Source organism: Pistacia vera, unplaced genomic scaffold, assembly GCF_008641045.1.
Source record: "Pistacia vera cultivar Batoury unplaced genomic scaffold, PisVer_v2 Contig306, whole genome shotgun sequence".
NCBI lineage: Eukaryota > Viridiplantae > Streptophyta > Magnoliopsida > Sapindales > Anacardiaceae > Pistacia > Pistacia vera.
Window position 1 is genome coordinate 87698 of NW_022196120.1, and position 18505 is coordinate 106202.

Consider the following 18505-nt stretch of genomic DNA (forward strand, 5'->3'; position numbering starts at 1 on the left):
TGTTTTTCTAGGTAGGTTTCGACAATGATACTTTCGTAAGTTCACCTACGAAAACCTTGTTACGACTTCTTCTTCCTCTAAATGATAAGATTCAATGGATTTCTTGTGACGTCATACAAAAAAAACCACCTATGTCACCACGATCCAAAAGTAGAAGGATATTGTAAACTATTGCTTCAAAAAAGTTTCATATAATAGTAAAAATAATATTTCTTTAGGTATTGGAAACTATTATTTCAAAGAGTTTCATAAATTAGGATATATAATAGTTCTTAACGCGTGAAAGGTGAAATATAGATCAATGTCTAATTGATTAAATTGATTATAAAATGCAAATAATTTCCAAGGTATATAGGTGATGTTTGTTGACTATGGGGAAATCTGACATTGTTCGATCATAAGGATTTGAAACTTCGAAGTGCTCTGACACTATGAAGAAGAAAATAAGAAAATAAAGGCTTGAGAATATTCATTTGTTTAAATACTTTTAACTATCATATTCATACTATTTCCAAAATACCAGTTTGTTTCCTATTCTGAAAATATTATTATATTTTCTTCAACTTTATTTTAAACCCCTTAAGTTTATTAATTTAACTAAACACCCTAAAAAAAAGTTTAGAAATTGACAAAAACACCTCCACCCACCCACATTTGCCAAATTCCGACCACCACCACTAGAAGGTGGCCGAAATCTAGTATAATGGCGCACTACCAGCTAAATCTGGCTGGCAGTGCGCCGATCTATCATTTTTCGGCCAGATCCACCGTGAATCTGACCGTAGCTAGTCGTCAATGACGGCCATATCTTTGGCCATCGTTGATATCCAAACATGGCTAAATCTGACCTTTTCTAGCGAGATCCACGGTGAATCTGGCTGGAAAAAGTCATCGCAGCGCACGACCAGCCAGATCCAATCGGTCGTACGCCGATACAGCTATTTCGGCCACCCTCCAACAGTGGTGGCCAGCTGTCGAAATTTAATGGGTAGGTGGGGGTGTTTTTGTAATTTTTAATGTTTTTATTATAGGGGTGTTCAGTTATTTAATAAACCTAGGGGAGTTTTTTTATTAATTTTTAAATTCTACCTCGTTATTCCCACTCAGCTCTAAAAATATCAAAAATACTAAAACAAATGCACCTTGTATTCTATTCTCAATGTAACAATAAAAAAGAGTCACCTTATTTTCATCAAGGGTGATTGAAGTATTATGGCTAATTTTTAAACTTTTATTGTGGCTATGGTGTTTTAGTGAATTTTTAAATAAAGGGGGTTAAAATAAATAATCTAAATAATAATAATATAAAAAAATTAATAATTTATATAATATACTTATCAATTTATTCTAATTTAACTAAATATATTTAATACTCCCTCTATTCCTTTATAGATGTTGTTTCGAGGGTATTAACCTTTTTCAAAATAAGACGTATTTTCTCTTTCAATGTTTCTCTGACGCACATCTCCATTCTCTACTTTACCTTTCATCTCATTTCTCCACTTTTTGCTATGACCCACATCTCTTCTCTCTCTTTATCTATCTTTTTCATTGTCCACATCTCCTTTCTCTACTCTGCCCCTCATATCCTCTCTTCACTTTTTTTCTATAGCCCATATCTCCTCTTTCTCTTTCACTATTTCACAGATGTGTACGGTGGGAAAATTCTCACCTGTGTAATATAAGAGGAAAAAGTCAATTTGAGGAAGGATAAAATTGATTCATTAAAAACTGTACAGAAACTTAAAACGATAGTTATATAGAAATGAAGGGAGTATAACATTCCCGTGATCTTTAAGGGAACCCATTAATATAAACAACTTTCCCTGAATTCATCAATTTTAAATAATATCTCCCAAAATACAATTGTGTCATAAAATCTTTCATTTAATCTTTAAAATTATATCCTTGAAAAATTTCAACTCTCCTTACATCAGATTGCAGAATATTTATTTTTATTTTTAGTCAAATTTGTGGTTGGTCTTTAGTATTCCTCATGATGCAAAGCTGATCGTAATATTATCTGCCATTATTAAATCACATTTAGAGAGATGAAAAACAATGATAAATTCATCCATTCAGTGTATCAGACTCACTCAATATTCACTCACCATGGCTTTGCATAACCCACTAAACATACTCGAGATTTCTCGGGTTGGCCCATTTCCCAACTCACCCCAATCCGCTTCTGACTTCTCTTTTCCTCTTACTTTCTACGACACATTCTGGTTGAACTTTCCTCCAGTGGAGCGTCTATTCTTTTACCAACTCACTGATTCAACCCTTCTTCACTTCAACTCAGTGATCATTCCCAAACTCAAACATTCACTGTCTCTCGCTCTTCTTCACTATCTTCCTCTCGCCGGGAAACTCACATGGCCTCCACATACCACCAAGCCTATCGTATCCTACTCATCAGACGACGCCGTTACGCTCCTCGTCGCTGAGTCCGCCGCAGACTTCAACCGTCTCTCCAGCGATGATATTATTTAGTCTCCCGAGTTACGTCATTTAGTTCCCCAGTTGTTGACATCTGATGACAAAGCATCTAGCATGGCTCTCCAAATAACCTTGTTTCCAAATCAAGGCTTTTGTATTGGCATCACCACGCACCATGCAATCGTGGACGGCAGTACTGCGATCACGTTCATGAAATCCTGGGCTAATCTATGCACACAACTAGATAAACAAGACGCTTTTTTATTGCCAGAACTTACTCCGTCCTTTGATCGGACCGTGATCAAAGACCCGACTGGACTTTACATGGTGTACTTGAAGAACTGGTTAAATTACTCGGGGTCCGATATTTCAGAAGTCAACCAGCCAAGCTTGAAGGTGTATGAAGATTTAGGAGTAAATCGCAACACAATTCGAGCCACGTTTAAGCTGAGTCGTGAAGATATAAAGAAACTCAGAGAAATTATATTGTCAAGAGTAGAAGGGACAAAACCTATAAAGCAGCCTCATTTATCCACTTTTGTGGTTACATATTCGTATGTTTTGATTTGTCTCGTGAAAGCCAGAGGGAGAGAAGGTAACAGAAACGTTAACTTTATGTTCCCAGTGGATTATAGAAACCGTTTGGCTCCTTCCGTCCCTGCAAATTATTTCGGCAATTGTGTTTTTCTTCTTAAATCGATAATAAAGGCAAGTGCTTTGATAGAGGAAAATGGGATTGCGATTATCGCTAAGAAAATCAGTAACATGATAAGAGAGATTGACGAGAAAGGACTCTTTGAAGGTGCTGAAGGGATATTAGAAGACTTGATGAAAATGGAAGCAGGAGACCAAACGATTGGTCTTGCTGGTTCGATCCGGTTCAATGTTTACGGAGTTGATTTCGGCTGGGGAAGGCGGAAGAAGGTAGAGATAGTTTCTGTTGAAAAAACAGGAGCAATAGCTATGGCGGAGTGTCGAGATGGGAACGGCGTTGAAATTGGTGTGGTTCTGAACAGTCATGAAATGGAAATTTTCAAGTCTTTCTTTGTTTCTGGTTTGCAAAATCTCTGAAGTTTGAGATAATCCTAGAATACGGTATTGTTGTTATTTGTCTTCTATATTATATTGTCAAAGTCAATGTTCTTATAAAATATTTTCTATTACAATATTTATCTAAACTCATAAGAGTATTGTTGTTCACTTGTATTTTATATTATAGTCAATGTATTATAAATTATTTGCTATATATCAAGATTACGTTATATAGAAACTGTTGGGAATGTGTTAAATAAATTTAAGATTGTTGTGCGAGAAATCCCCGCGAATAATTTCCATTTTTGTCTGGAGATTTATGGACTGCACAATTAAAAGTCGAATATTATTAGTTATTTCTTATTTGAGTTTATTTTTAATTTAATCTTGTAATTACTGCTGTATAAACTCATTTATAATCTGTTTTAAGGATTCGTCCCGAAAAGAGGAGATTTGAGATAGAGACTGAGAAAAGAGTGAACTGTAAAAGAAAAACTTATTGAGACAATTTATTGTAACTCAAAATAACTCTTTGTAGTTCAGCTTGACAATACACTCAAAAACATAATAGTGGATATAAGTTTTATATTATATACAGTTAAAACACTTTCAAAATTCATTTCTAGTTTCTTTGTTATCTTATGATTATTGATGCACATTCGTCACCGCATTGCCTTCATTGTTGATGTGTTAAGATCATGCACATATACTACGTAGTTTTAGCATTGTCAAGCGCGTACCTCAATCACGGTCCACGGACCTCTGATTGTTGCCGATTTTCGCATAAACAAAGATAATCTTCTCTTTCAAGTTGTTGATTTTTCATTAATTAGTAATTTAGTTAGCGTACATATATGCTGATATGCCTTAAATGAAAGAAAGAGCGAGATCCATGTTGTAGACGTTGAGATTTTGACCCTTAATTTTAGGGATTAATATTAATCGGTTCTATTTATTTGCCGTTGGTAAAGTTGGTGCCAGAGATTGCTCCGATTTTGATCATATTCAAAAGAATGATAAATTCAACAATTGAATTCCAAACTATTCTTTGAATTCTCTCTCACCATGGCTTCACATAATAACCCACTTAAGATTCTTGAAACTTGCCGAGTTGCTCCATTTCCCAACTCATCCCAGTCCGCTACCGAGTTATCTCTTCCTCTCACTTTCTTTGATACATTCTGGTTGAAATTTCCTCCGGTGGAGCGTCTCTTCTTTTACCAACTCTCTCATTCAACCCTTCAGCACTTCAACTCAACCATACTTCCCAAACTCAAACATTCACTCTCTCTCGCTCTTCTTCACTACCTCCCTCTCGCCGGCAAACTCACATGGCCTCCAAATGTCCCCAAGCCTATCATCTCCTACATACCAGACGACGCCGTTTCTCTCCTCGTCGCCGAGTCAACCGCAGACTTTAACCGTCTCTCCGGCAATGAAATTCGTGAGTCTCCCGAGTTACGACATTTAACACCGGAGTTGTTGACATCTGATGAGAGAGCATCAAGCATGGCTCTGCAAATAACTTTGTTTTCAAATCAAGGCTTTTCTACTGGCATCACTACGCACCATGCAGTTATAGATGGCAATGTTGCCACTAAGTTCATGAAATCCTGGGCTTATCTATGCACAAAACAAGACACACAAGACCCTTCTTTGCTGCCAGAACTTACTCCGTTCTTTGATCGGACGGTTATCAAAGACCCGACTGGACTTTACATGGTTTTCTTGAAGAACTATTCAGGTTCCCTGGGGTCCGATATTTCAGAAGTCAACCAGCTAAGCTTGAAGGTGATAGAAGATTTAGGAGTAAATCGGAATTCACTTCGAGCCACGTTTAAGCTGACTCGTGAAGATATAAAAAAACTCAGAGAAAAGATATTGTCCAAAGCAGAAGAAGTAAAACCTACGAAGGAGCTTCATTTATCCACTTTTGTGGTTACATATGTGTATCTTTTAATTTGTCTTGTANTCAACAAAGATAATCTTCTCTTTCAAGTTATTGATTTTTCATTAATTAGTAATTTGGGGTCCATATATGCTAATATGCCTTAAATGAAAGAAAGAGCGAGATCCATGTTGTAGACGTTGAGATTTTGACCCTTAATCTTAGGGATTAATATTAATCGGTTCTATTTATTTGCCGTTGGTAAAGTTGGTGCCAGAGATTGCTCCGATTTTGATCATATTCAAAAGAATGATAAATTCAACAATTGAATTCCAAACTATTCTTTGAATTCTCTCTCACCATGGCTTCACATGATAACCCACTTAAGATTCTTGAAACTTGCCGAGTTGCTCCATTTCCCAACTCATCCCAGTCCGCTACCGAGTTATCTCTTCCTCTCACTTTCTTTGATACATTCTGGTTGAAATTTCCTCCGGTGGAGCGTCTCTTCTTTTACCAACTCTCTCATTCAACCCTTCAGCACTTCAACTCAACCATACTTCCCAAACTCAAACATTCACTCTCTCTCGCTCTTCTTCACTACCTCCCTCTCGCCGGCAAACTCACATGGCCTCCAAATGTCCCCAAGCCTATCATCTCCTACATACCAGACGACGCCGTTTCTCTCCTCGTCGCCGAGTCAACCGCAGACTTTAACCGTCTCTCCGGCAATGAAATTCGTGAGTCTCCCGAGTTACGACATTTAACACCGGAGTTGTTGACATCTGATGAGAGAGCATCAAGCATGGCTCTGCAAATAACATTGTTTACAAATCAAGGCTTTTCTATTGGCATCACTACGCACCATGCAGTTATAGATGGCAATGCTGCCACTAAGTTCATGAAATCCTGGGCTTATCTATGCACAAAACAAGACACACAAGACCCTTCTTTGCTGCCAGAACTTACTCCGTTCTTTGATCGGACGGTTATCAAAGACCCGACTGGACTTTACATGGTTTTCTTGAAGAACTATTCAGGTTCCATGGGGTCCGATATTTCAGAAGTCAACCAGCTAAGCTTGAAGGTAATAGAAGATTTAGGAGTAAATCGGAATTCACTTGGAGCAACGTTTAAGCTGACTCGTGAAGATATAAAAAAACTCAGAGAAAAGATATTGTCCAAAGCAGAAGAAGAAAAACCTACAAAGGAGCTTCATTTATCCACTTTTGTGGTTACATATGTGTATCTTTTAATTTGTCTTGTGAAAACAAGAGGGGGAGAAGGTGAGAGAAAGGTTAACTTTTTGTTCCCAGTGGATTATAGAAACCGTATGGATCCTCCACTCCCTGCAAATTATTTCGGCAACTGTGTTTTTCCCGGACAAGCGATTATCAAAGCGAGAGATTTCATGGAGGAAAATGGGGTTGTAATTATCACGGAGAAAATCAGTAACATGATAAGGGAAATTGAGGAGAAGGGAGTTTATGAAGGTGCAGAAAAGAATTTAGAAAATTTGATGACTGTGGAAGCGGGAGCACAAACGCTTAGTATTGCCGGTTCGATCCGGTTCAATGTTTACGGGGTTGATTTCGGGTGGGGAAGGCCGAAGAAAGTAGAGATAGTGTCTGTCGATAGAACAGGAGCGATTGCTTTGGCGGAGAGTGGGGATGGAAATGGCATTGAAATTGGTGTCGTTTTGAACGAGAACGAAATGGAGACTTTTAAGTCTCTCTTTGTTTCTGGTTTACAGAACTAATCTCTGAAGTTAGAAACATTAATGACCCCATTGAAAACAGTATAAAATATTATAGTCAATGTTCTTATAAAATATTTTCTATTATCGACACCCTATTGCTTTTTATTTGTATTGTCAATGTTGTTATCAATATTTTATGTATTGATTATTATTTTAGACGTGTTTAAGATGATGAATGTATGAAATTGTATAATCTTTCTCTGGGGCAATGGAATTCATGGAGCTGTTGAATTTCATTTTTTGATTCCCCAATTACCGATATCTGTGCTTACATGTGCAAATTTATTCGTCTGCATTGTGAAAGCCAAAGGAAAAGAAGGTAATAGAAAAGGTATATTAGGATTCAGGGCGGATTACAGGACCCGTCTAGACCCTCCGCTTCCACTGAATTATTTTGGTAACTGTGTGAGAGGACACAGGGTAGTTGCCGAAGCAAGAGATTTCACGGAGAAAAATGAGGTTGGTTTTGTCGCAGAGAAACTAAGTGACAAGATCAAAGGGTTGGAAAGAGGATTGGAGGAGAATGATGCAAAGTTAACGACGATGAGAGGAGGAGGGAATAGTGTTTGGCGTTGCTGGGTCAACCCGGTTTGAGGTTTATGGGTCAGATTTCGGGTGGAGGAGGCCGAAGAAGGTGGAGAATGTGCCGATAGATAAAAATGGGTCAATTTTATGGCAAGAGAATAGCAACAAGGAAGGGAGAAACGAGAGAGAAAACAGAGATAATTAAAGAAAGGTTGTTCTTTTCATTAACTTTCTCGAATTACTTTGAGTCATCTATAATATTTGTGATTTAATTTGAAAATTAGGTTTGTAAGATATTAAATAGATCTCGAAAATTAACCAAGGTGACACAAACTGACTTAGAAAAAGAACAAGACGAGTGAGAGAGAGAAAGGAGAGAGAAGATGAGATGTGTTTTATTTTATTTAATTATTTTTGGGTTTGTATCTGTTGACGTGAATTTTGCTTTTCTTGTTTTCTCCATACAAAATTGGGGTAATCATAAACTAACCTTATCTCTCAGTTTTTATACTAAAACTTGTGTGTTTAATATTTTTGTAGTAAATATTTATTAGTTTTAAAAATATAATTTTAATTTTTGTGTGTTTGAAGCATTATTAATTAATTTTTGTGTGATTCTAACACTCATTTTTTATGCATCGTTAGGTTATTATGTTTTATTTAAATGAAATGACTCTTTTACCAAAATATGATAATAATATTGAAAGTTAATATAACTTTTGAAGGTTAAATTCATGAAATTATTGATAAATTTGAAAGTTAAATTAATAACATTTTTTAAACCAACATATGCTCACCACAAAAGAGGTCATACACACGGGTTTAATGTAACAAAACCCTTCTTTGAAAAGTAAAAACAAAAATTAAATTCATATCTGAACATAGCTAAGATTCTCCAAATTGGTCGAAAAGTTTTGTTAAACGTACTTAATAGAAAAAAGTAAAAGATGAAATAAGATTCCATCCAATGAATTGGATCCTGAATACAAGAAACAATGATTGATCTTTCTCTTTGAAAATCTAGGATTTGGATTGGTCCCCTCTAATTTGTGTAAATGGTAATAATATAAAAAAAATGAAAGAATGAGACGCCATAAAGGAGTCTCTACAAGAGATCATGAACCCTTGGACATTCCCAACTAGGGATGAGTAGTTCTAGGTGCCTGCGATTTTTGGGGAAATCGGAACCGGTCGATTCCCAGGAAAAAGAATTGGTCAGTTCTGGTTCTTTGATTCTTGGAATCAGAACTTGAAATGCAGGTTCCGGTTCCTAACCCAGGTATCTTGTAAAAAAATAAATTACCCTCTATTAGTTTAAAAATGACAAACACATCTTAAAATTTTACAAATACACCCCTGAAAAATTAAGAAAACTTATATTTAGTAGTTTTAAACTTTTCATTACTCATTCATTTATGTTCAATGTGACTCACATGTCCTCTAATCTCTAGGCAATACTCGAATTCAATCAATTCATCACAATTATAGAGAAATAAAATATAATTACTAATAATTAAATTATTTCGGAAAAAGTTTCATACACAATTAGTAGGTGGTTCTAATTTTCGTATTTTAATAAATTAACAATTAATCATTTATCTTTCATACTCATTGAACTTCAATTTGTACTTAATTACTTATGAATACATAAAAATAATTTATATAATATTATTATTACTAGAGTGAAAATGAAGTTTTTGAATTTGCCCATAAGTTAAATTAACATTAATTGTGAATTTGTAACAAAAGAATAAAATTAAATATTAATATTAATATGATTTATGAATATTTCATTAAATAATTAGTATGACTCTAACTCTTGTTTTATGATTTCTTAATATATCATGACTCATGTCTTATGAACATGAGTTGTCATACTATAATGCAATGTTATAACTAATTAAATTTCTAATCATTTAATTATATAATATATTAGTATAGTAATTTACTAATATTTATCAATTTATCATATATGATTAATTAATTACTAGTTTGCTATAGATATACTTAGAACTTATTAATTGATTTAAATAACTAAATATTATTGCATCAAATATACTATTTTATTAAAAAAAAATTCTTTTAAAATATTAAAACAATTTTAATTGGATTATAATTCTAATTATGCACTTAATTAATTAAAACTTATATTATAATATATATTTAAAAAAAATTTTAAAAAATATAGATACTATTTATTATTTTAATATAATTTACACTAAGCAAGTGGGGCCTCTATAGTTCACACGTGTCACCCACATGTGTTTTAATCCCATTTTAATTTTTTTATATATAAAATTAAAAGATAGACCTCCCATTCTTTATTGATATTCTGTTTTAGTCCAGGTTCCTTCCCGGGTACCCACCCTTCGTTCCAAGCAGGTTTCATCCTAGGTACCCAACATTAGTTCCAAGCAGGTTCAATCCAGGGTACCCGCCATCAGTCCCCATCAGTCCCTATCTCAGGTTGGTTTCGATTCTTGCACATGTAGGAATCGAAATCGGACCTAGACCCACATAGTGTCGGTTCCAAAAAATTGGAACCGGAACCTACCCTCACAATGTCGATTCCGATTCTGGTTTTACCCGCTGGTTCCAGTTCTAACCGCTATCCATGCTCACCCCCCAACGACCCAGCAAAACAAAGGTGTCAAGTGTCAACATGGCAAGGATATACAATCCATAAGCATGAACTAGCTAGACTTGCAAAGGCCTAAACAAGCAGACCAACAGCACCAAAAAAAAAAAAAAAAAAAAAAGGCAGGTCTAGCTCAAAATCAAAAACAAGTCTACACAAATATACACAAAGATCAACCAAAAAAAGAGACCCCATGCACAGCATAAAGGAGTCTCTACTATAGATGCAAAAAATCTATTGTTACGGAAATAAGATCTGATCTTATGAGGTTGAGGCCATTGACAATCCGTTGGACCTGCACACATGAAAAGACAAGCGTGAAGCTTACGGAAAATATCAGGGTGGTGTTTGTTGTAGGCACTCTGATGCTCAAGTCAGCAAGGCTGAAAGAGATGATTTAGTGAGAATCTAGGCAAGAAAGATTACCAGGAGTCCTGTCGGAAGGCAAGGCCACGACGAATCGGGAGCAAGAATTTAGGAGCAAGTAGGTGATTTTGAGTAGTAAATATTGAATATTGGAGATTGCCCTCATAATAAGAGCGCAGACCTCTGTTTTTATAGTGAACCCAAGGGGTTGGAATCGTAGTAGGACACTGAACCCTATTTTGGGAGATAATCTCTATCAGGAAAGAAATAAGATTTCTTGCATTTGTCAGATTAAGTTTACTAGTTTGAGTAAGATTCAAAATCTTAGTAGAAGAGGAAATAGAATGAGATTCTGATTTCCTGTTTATGGACTGTTGTAGGCTAATGGGTCAGAACCCAGTTTTAGCTTAACTTGTATGATAGCCCAACTCATAGAGTGGGCAGTTGAGAAGGTGACTTTAAGCATAAGCCCAACCGGAATTGGGCTAATGCCTTAGGTTGTGACATGTTTATTTTGTTACTAGGCTTTGTCAGGTCCAAGACGATGTTTTGCCAGTTAGCCCCCCACTCTCTAAATTAAAGGGTATTTAGCTTAAAGAGTAGATTTAATCAAATGAGTGCGGATTGAGTTAATCAATGCTAGCAGCTTATTAGGTCGGATGGACCGTTGTCTGGAGAATATACACTCAACCAACCCGAGTTGGGAGGATTTTGCTGAACCACCCTGAGTTGGGAGGTGAATGCTTGACCAATCAGGCTTGGGAGAGATATGAAGACTCGCTCGGCCAATTTGGGTTGGGAGAAGTTATCGACTTGTAATAGAAAACCTAGGCGTTTAGGTCATATGATTGAGTTCACATGACTGACCTATAGTTGAACTCAAGGCATCAAGCCTCGTGGTTGAGTCAGCATGAACTACTTGTAGTTGAAAATCAATGTATTAGGCCTTGTGGCCGAGTCGGTGTGACTAACTTGTAGTTCTCAAGGCTTGGTGCCTTAGTTGACATAACCGACTTTGTAGTTGGCATGACTGGCTTTGTAGTTGGCAATTCAAGGGCATTGTGCCTAAGTCGGCGTGACCAAATTTGTAGTTGAAAATTCGAGGGCAATGTGCCCAAGTCGACGTGACCGACTTTGTAGTTGAAAGTTCAAAGGTAGTGTACCCAAGTCGACGTGACCAACTTTGTAGTTGAAAGTTCAAGGTTAGTGTGCCCAAGTCAGCGTGACCGACTTTGTAGTTGAAAGTTTGAGGGTAGTGTGCTTAGGTCGGCATGACCAACTTTGTAGTTGAAAACATTTGAGGGCTATGTGGTCCAGTAGGCATGGCTAACTTTCGATGTAATTTGGGTCTTGCATCCGAGTCGATGTAAATTGATTGAAGGTGAACATAGTAGATGACTTGAAACAACTTCATATGGTATCCCGCATGGTGTGCAATTATCCATAGTAAATTGAATAAAAGAAGTAATGGCGTGCCTGTGCACGACCAAATAAAAGATAAAACTCAAATGGAAAATGTTGTGCATGCATCAAGTAACAAGCCGTATGGAGAAGTGATGCAGGACCAAAGGAAGAATAATCTTACCTGGAGAAGTGACATGCATGGCATGCATGTTTTGAGCAACAAGCTTTCCCCTTCAAAGTGCTGCTACCCATGCTTCCTGAGCCGAGTGGAGTGTTTGTTTAATCAGCTAAGAATTTGAGTCAGGCTGGCTTATTGTAAGGGTGGACGATGGAGCCGACTAACCTTGTTTTGCCAAGGATTCTGAGTGGACTTCTTTAAGCTCAAAGGAGGTGAATAAGGCCGAATGGTAAGCCAAGGCTGAATGGAGACAAACTTGGTAGGACTAGCGGAGTCTCTACTCAGTATTGGTTGAGTAAGCCCATGATGAGTGAAAAGGTAAAAGATCATCCAACGCATCCATTAGGCAAACTTTGTGCCACCTATGTCATAATCTCCCAAGACACTCAGCTGTTTGAGAACAATTTAGTTTCAAAAAATTGAGTCCATCAAGCTGAGTTGTTTACCTGGTCAAGATCATTCACACTTTGGAGGGTTTTTTTATTTTTTGTAGAGTGGTTTGTCTTTGGAGTTGGCGAAATGGTGTCATTTGATCGTTTTTCATGCTAGCCGAGTGAAACTTGACTTTGCTATGGTTGCTTGAGTTCGATTTCAACAAGTGGAAGAGTCTTAGTCTATTTGACACCGAGCATGATTAGGCGGAGTTGATTGTAACTGATTCCATCTAAGCATGTATGAGTGGTCGAATGAGAGGTCCTGGAGATCTCAATTCATCCTGGAGGATGTGGCCTTTGAAGGTGTCTTTTGTGGAGTCTTGTTTTCATATTATTTGGTTAGCCAAATTGACTACAAGAAGGTGGCTTGGCATTTGATGGTGTGACGCTAACATGCATGCTTGGTGGTGATGGGTTTTTTAGGCTTTGAAAAGGAAGCTTTTGGATTTGATAACTTATCGATTGGTTTATGTTGTCTGAAGGCTTTTTCTTTTCAACTCGGTCTCAAAGCTGATTGAATTATGTTGAAATAGAATAGTTCCCAATGAGCGCTTTCAGCAAAGGGGTTCTTGGTTTCAAGTTGGTTCCATTCAGTGGGCCGAGTCGAGTGGAGGGTGAGCCTTCGCTCATTGTGATGTTTGATAGAAGAAGTCTAGAATTCACTTGTGACTAGAGCCATCCTATATTTACAAATATTTAAAAGATAAAAAAATGTCTTTTTGGAGGGTAGCAAAGGTTAGTTCGGTAATACGTCCTGGGGCTCAATTGAACTAATCTAGTGTGATGGTTGACTTTCAAAGATTGTAGCATTGATGACACTTGTCTTCATTCATTTAATGGGGTAATTACCCTTTGTAACTCTCTCCTTTTCCAAGTCTTCTTCTTCTCTTCATCTTTCATTTCAAAAGAAAATTAAAAACCGAGACAGAATCTTCTTCCTGTTTTTTCAAAAAAAATTTCATTGTCTTACCCCGCCATGTTTCAAGGTAAATCCCATTCTCTCCCACCGATTTTATTATTTGGTCCATTTTTGCTCTAGAGTTTGCTTTCCTTTTGGAGTTTTTGGCCAAGATCATGCTCAAAGAAGCTTCCTAATGAAGATTCTTGGGTATCCACATTTGTTGATGTTATGGGGAGAAACTGAGAGGTGGTGGAAGAGCCGATTAGAGTGATTTGTGTGAAGATAATTTGGGTGGATCAAGCTGCTTTGTAGAGCCAAGTGGAGATGTTCGACGATGATTATGAGTGCTTGGAGGACATACGTGTTAGAGGTGGTGCCCTATAGCCAATCAATTATTGTAAAACTGACTTTTTATAATAATTTTTATTAATCAATAAAATGCAATTTTCTTCTATATCATGTAAATCATAATTGCATGTATTGATATATGTCTTTAGGGTGGTAGAACCGTGATGAGGGTATCAAGTGTTTCAAATCTTGATAATGAGAACCCTATGATCATATATGGTAGTCATTCTAGAAATGTCAATAGCACTAGTATTATTCTAACCAAGGACACAGATAATATGGTAAGGCTATCATAGTGTTGAACGACCCTGTCAAAAGACAATGACTGATCTCACTTATTAAGGTTGTCTGCTGACAACCTAGTGCGACACATGGGTGCTTGCTATAGGCAAGTTCACTGGACAGACCTACCAGAGGATTCCATATAGATGGTAACCCTAGTTTTTATAGAATAAATCTTCTAACGAATGGTGGTGTATGTGATCCTTAGACTTGAGATCACCGGAGCGCCTTGTGTATAGATTGGTGTAGTTTGACACCAGCTTAATGTAGTTCTATTCAGAGCTATCAATACGGTAGTGATTGACTACATTGAGAAGTGTATCAAGACTATGATGGATCAACAAGGGATTCATCACTCCCGGGTACGGGAGAAGTTATCTCACGGCGTAATTCAGTGAATGGCAATGACACTAAAGCAATAGTGGGATTGAGTTGCTGCTCAATCCAATTCATTATTCCAATCATTGGTCAAGGAACTGAATACAAAGATATCAAAGATAATTGAGGTTGATACTATTTATGTACCTTAATCTCGATGAGATAACAGATGATGAAAGGATCGGTTTGCACGGTAACCATATTGTTGATAGGCAAGCTGTTTCGCTCCATCCGAATCTATTGAGTGGCCATAATGCCTTGCTAGAGGCCAATCTTGGTCTGTGTTTAATGAGACGATTGATTGGTGTCAATTGCGAGATTACTCAGTGCCGATATGATGAGCAGCCTTCAGGTCACACACATAGAAGAGAAATTAAGGATGAATTGGTGAGAAAGGGTATTTTCGCCATTTGTAATGACAGGGTATTTTTGTCATTTATGATGGAAATGATATTTTTCGTCTTTTGAGATGAAAGGGTATTTTGGTAATCTCACAGTGTAATTAAATTTGTTGAAGTTGTTGCTTATATTTAATTTCATATTGAAATTAAAATTAGTGAGATTATGTATTTAAATATGTTCATATATTTAAATATTATATATAGATTACTTAATATTAATATTTGATGATATTAATATTAGTGAAGATAATATATATAAAATATGAAATTCATATTTGAATTTAAATATATATTCAATATTAATATTTGATGATATTAATAAAGATAATATATGAATATGAAAATCATATTTGAATTTAAATAAGATGTCATGTGGATTATTACCTTGTTTGGTAATAAGGATTTACCATTCTAGTCATGGAATAAATTTATTCCTAACTAGATTAGGGTTTTAATTTTTGTTGCATATAAAAGGCAACTTAAAATTAAACAGAATTGGAGAACACATTAATTAAATCCAAGCCACTCACCTCACTTTCTCTCACATTTTTCACTTGGTGGAGAAGAGAATTTTTCTTGAAGAAAGATTATGTATCCTTTTTGCTTGTGTGTCTTGTTAGCACTTAAGACCGCAAGTCGATTGTCTTCCTGTCTTCGTGTGGATATCGAGAGTTCACTTTTATCTTAGAGTGGGAGTGATTCGTATTGATTGAAGGAGCCTCTAAACGCTAGTATAAAATCTGAAAATTTTATATTCAATATCATTTCATATGTAAATAACGTAAATCGAGTATAAGGTTCTTGGTTAAATGTTGTTGGGGATTTTATTTTTATTGTCCGCTACATAAACCCCCATCAACAACTTACAGTACGTTGTGTTACTAGGTAGAGTAACCATTGTCTGGTTCCAAGGAAGTCATGCGAGTCAGCAGGTTCGAGCTGAGTCAAACCATGAGGAGGATGTTAGTGCCAGTGATTCTGATTCTGAAGCTTGACAAAGATGGATGTAAAATCTGATTCTTTTGTGGGTGTTGGGGATGGTGGTTATGGTCATGGAGGAACCAGTGTGGGAGTTGATGTTGGTGATGGTGACGGAAGCAGTGGCCGTGGAGGAGTTGGTGTTGGTGTTTGCTCAAGAGATGGTGAAGGCGGTGGTTGTGTTTTTGGCGTTTGTTGTTGATGATTACCCACAGGCTGTTGTTGTTGTTGCTGCTGCTGCTGCCTAATGTAACAAATCCCACATTGAAAGCGTATTGGGGAGGTCTTGGGCTTATAAATGGGAGGAGTCCCTCCACATAATAGATTAGCCTTTTGGGTGTGAAACTCCCAACCCGTGACAAGTGGTATCAGAGCAGACCCAATCCGTCTTTTGATATCTCACCAAGCGCCCACGCAGGGGCATCCACGTGTGATTGTGGGTCCACACGAGAGTGAGCTAGATGGGTAGGCAGGGGCCCCCACCTGTGACGAGGGTGTCACAGGACTGGGTGGGGGAGAATGTAACAAATCCCACATTGAAAGCGTATTGGGGAGGTCTTGGGCTTATAAATGGGAGGAGCCCCTCCACCTAATAGGTTAGCCTTTTGGGTGTGAAACTCCCAACCCGTGACACTAAAGACTGATTGTGGATGCGACTGAATCATGAACTGTGTCGACTGTTTAATAGATGACTACGGGCTCCGCTAAAGATTAGAGAGAAAGGTCGACTGGATCAAGGGAGGCTGCACAACACATGCATATCTGATTGTAGAGAAGACTGCGATCGATTAGGCTATAGTACGTTTGGTTGCTGCTATTGCTCACTCTATCACCTTTGCCTTAGCTAAATACATTAGTTTGAAGAGTGCAAGGATCACCGTTTAAACTTCCCAGGAATTCAAAGTCTATCTCATCCCAAGCTGACGTTCTGATTTTAAGTAGTAGGCAGTAATAATGCTGTTGTTGATGTAAGTGCCAAAGTCACATCTCTCAGTGCAGATCTAACTTGCAGAATGTGTTAGTTTTGCATGGAAACGAAAGAGAAAAACTGATGAACCAAAGAGAAATTAGGGACTGCAATAATGCTCTACTTTTGATTCAAAAAACAGGGGTAAAATATATACACGCCAACGCTACTGTTTCAACTAAAACAATTCAAAATTCAAATTTTAAACTTACTCCACCTACTAATACACGTACAAGCAAGTGAGAAACTACACTTAACCAAACTTAATACACCTAAACAATTCACTGAACAAATCAAACAAAGTGATAAAAAAAACTGCTTCTACATGAATTACGGGAGATCAACAGGCATTAAACTGTAGTTCAAAATTCTGCCACCTTTCTGCATTTCTAGCATGATATCACCTTTCAACACTCCTCCATGATATCATTGTTGGAAACACCAAGTCTGAACTGAAGATATTCAAAATTGGCTTGGGACAACAGCTTAGTCAGAATATCAACGACCTGTTCTTCTCCCCGGCAGTGTATCAACTCAACTTCATGATCTTGCACAGCTTCCCTTACTGCATTTAATATGTTTGGTACGGCCAAGATTAACTGGATTTTTTGCCATAGAAACTGTAGACATATTGTCACAGAAAATTACAGTAGGCTATCTCTGAGTTTGGTTACATTCAAAATCTTCCTGAGCCAGATGGCTTGGTTCACGATAGCAACAGTAGAGATGTATTCTGCTTTTCCTGTTGACTGAGCTATCGTTGCCTGCCTTTTGGACAGCCAACACACAGCACCAGAATTTAAGAAAAATACATAGCCAGATGTACTCTTCATGTCATCTATTGATCCAGCCCAATCACTGTCCGAATATCCCACAAGCTGAAAACTTTCAGATTTCCTGAACCACACACCAAGTCCAGGATTACCTTTAATATATCTGAGCACCCTCTTAGCTGCCCTGAAATGATTTTCACTTGGATTAGTCATAAACCTGGACATTAAGTCAGGCCTGGTTGTTGTTAGATACAGCAAACAGCCTATTAAGCTTCTGTATAAACTCTCATCCACCTTGACAGCCCCGTCCTCTTTGCTCAATTTCTGAGTAGCAACCAAAGGTGTATTAACTGGCTTGCATTTATCCATGCCAAACCGTTTAAGAACATCCGCAGCATACCTCCTCTGATTGACAAATATCCCACTTGAAGTTTGATTAATTTCCATACCCAGAAAGGAAGACATTATCTCGAGATCTGTTATTTCAAACTCACAATTCATTGCTTCCTTAAATTCATCCACCTTACTTGGACTACTGCCGATGATGAAAAGGTCATCAACATACAGTGAAACAATGATCAATTCACCCTCCACGTTTCTTACATATAGAGTATGTTCATTGGGACTTCTCAAGTAAACCAAGAAAATCAAATATTCATTGATCCTGCTGTACCAGGCTCTAGGAGCCTGTTTTAGGCCATACAAGGCCTTCCTCAAAAGATACACTTTATTCTACTAGCCTTGAACTTGGTACCCATCCGGTTGCTCAACATAGATCTCTTCATTGAGCCATCCATTTAAAAACGCAGACTTG

General features: G+C 37.2%; 4 protein-coding genes across 4 annotated transcripts; 3 read left to right on the forward strand and 1 right to left on the reverse strand.

Annotated features, from left to right (window-relative positions):
- The first annotated feature begins 2553 nt into the window (after nt 1-2553).
- On the forward strand, nt 2554-3510 carry LOC116135935 (phenolic glucoside malonyltransferase 1-like). Its single transcript, XM_031421646.1, has one exon. The coding sequence runs from the start codon at nt 2554-2556 to the stop codon at nt 3508-3510; it is 957 nt and encodes a 318-aa protein (XP_031277506.1).
- A 1026-nt stretch (nt 3511-4536) lies between these two features.
- LOC116135936 (phenolic glucoside malonyltransferase 1-like) lies at nt 4537-5526 on the forward strand. The gene has a single exon (XM_031421647.1). The coding sequence runs from the start codon at nt 4537-4539 to the stop codon at nt 5524-5526; it is 990 nt and encodes a 329-aa protein (XP_031277507.1).
- Nucleotides 5527-5720: 194 nt separating this feature from the next.
- Nucleotides 5721-7712, forward strand: LOC116135937 (phenolic glucoside malonyltransferase 2-like). Its single transcript, XM_031421648.1, has 2 exons — nt 5721-7104; nt 7423-7712. The coding sequence occupies exons 1-2, from the start codon at nt 5721-5723 to the stop codon at nt 7710-7712; spliced, it is 1674 nt and encodes a 557-aa protein (XP_031277508.1).
- A 9850-nt stretch (nt 7713-17562) lies between these two features.
- LOC116135938 (secreted RxLR effector protein 161-like) lies at nt 17563-18156 on the reverse strand. The gene has a single exon (XM_031421649.1). It carries the CDS (start codon nt 18154-18156, stop codon nt 17563-17565), a length of 594 nt encoding a protein of 197 aa, XP_031277509.1.
- Nucleotides 18157-18505: the final 349 nt, after the last annotated feature.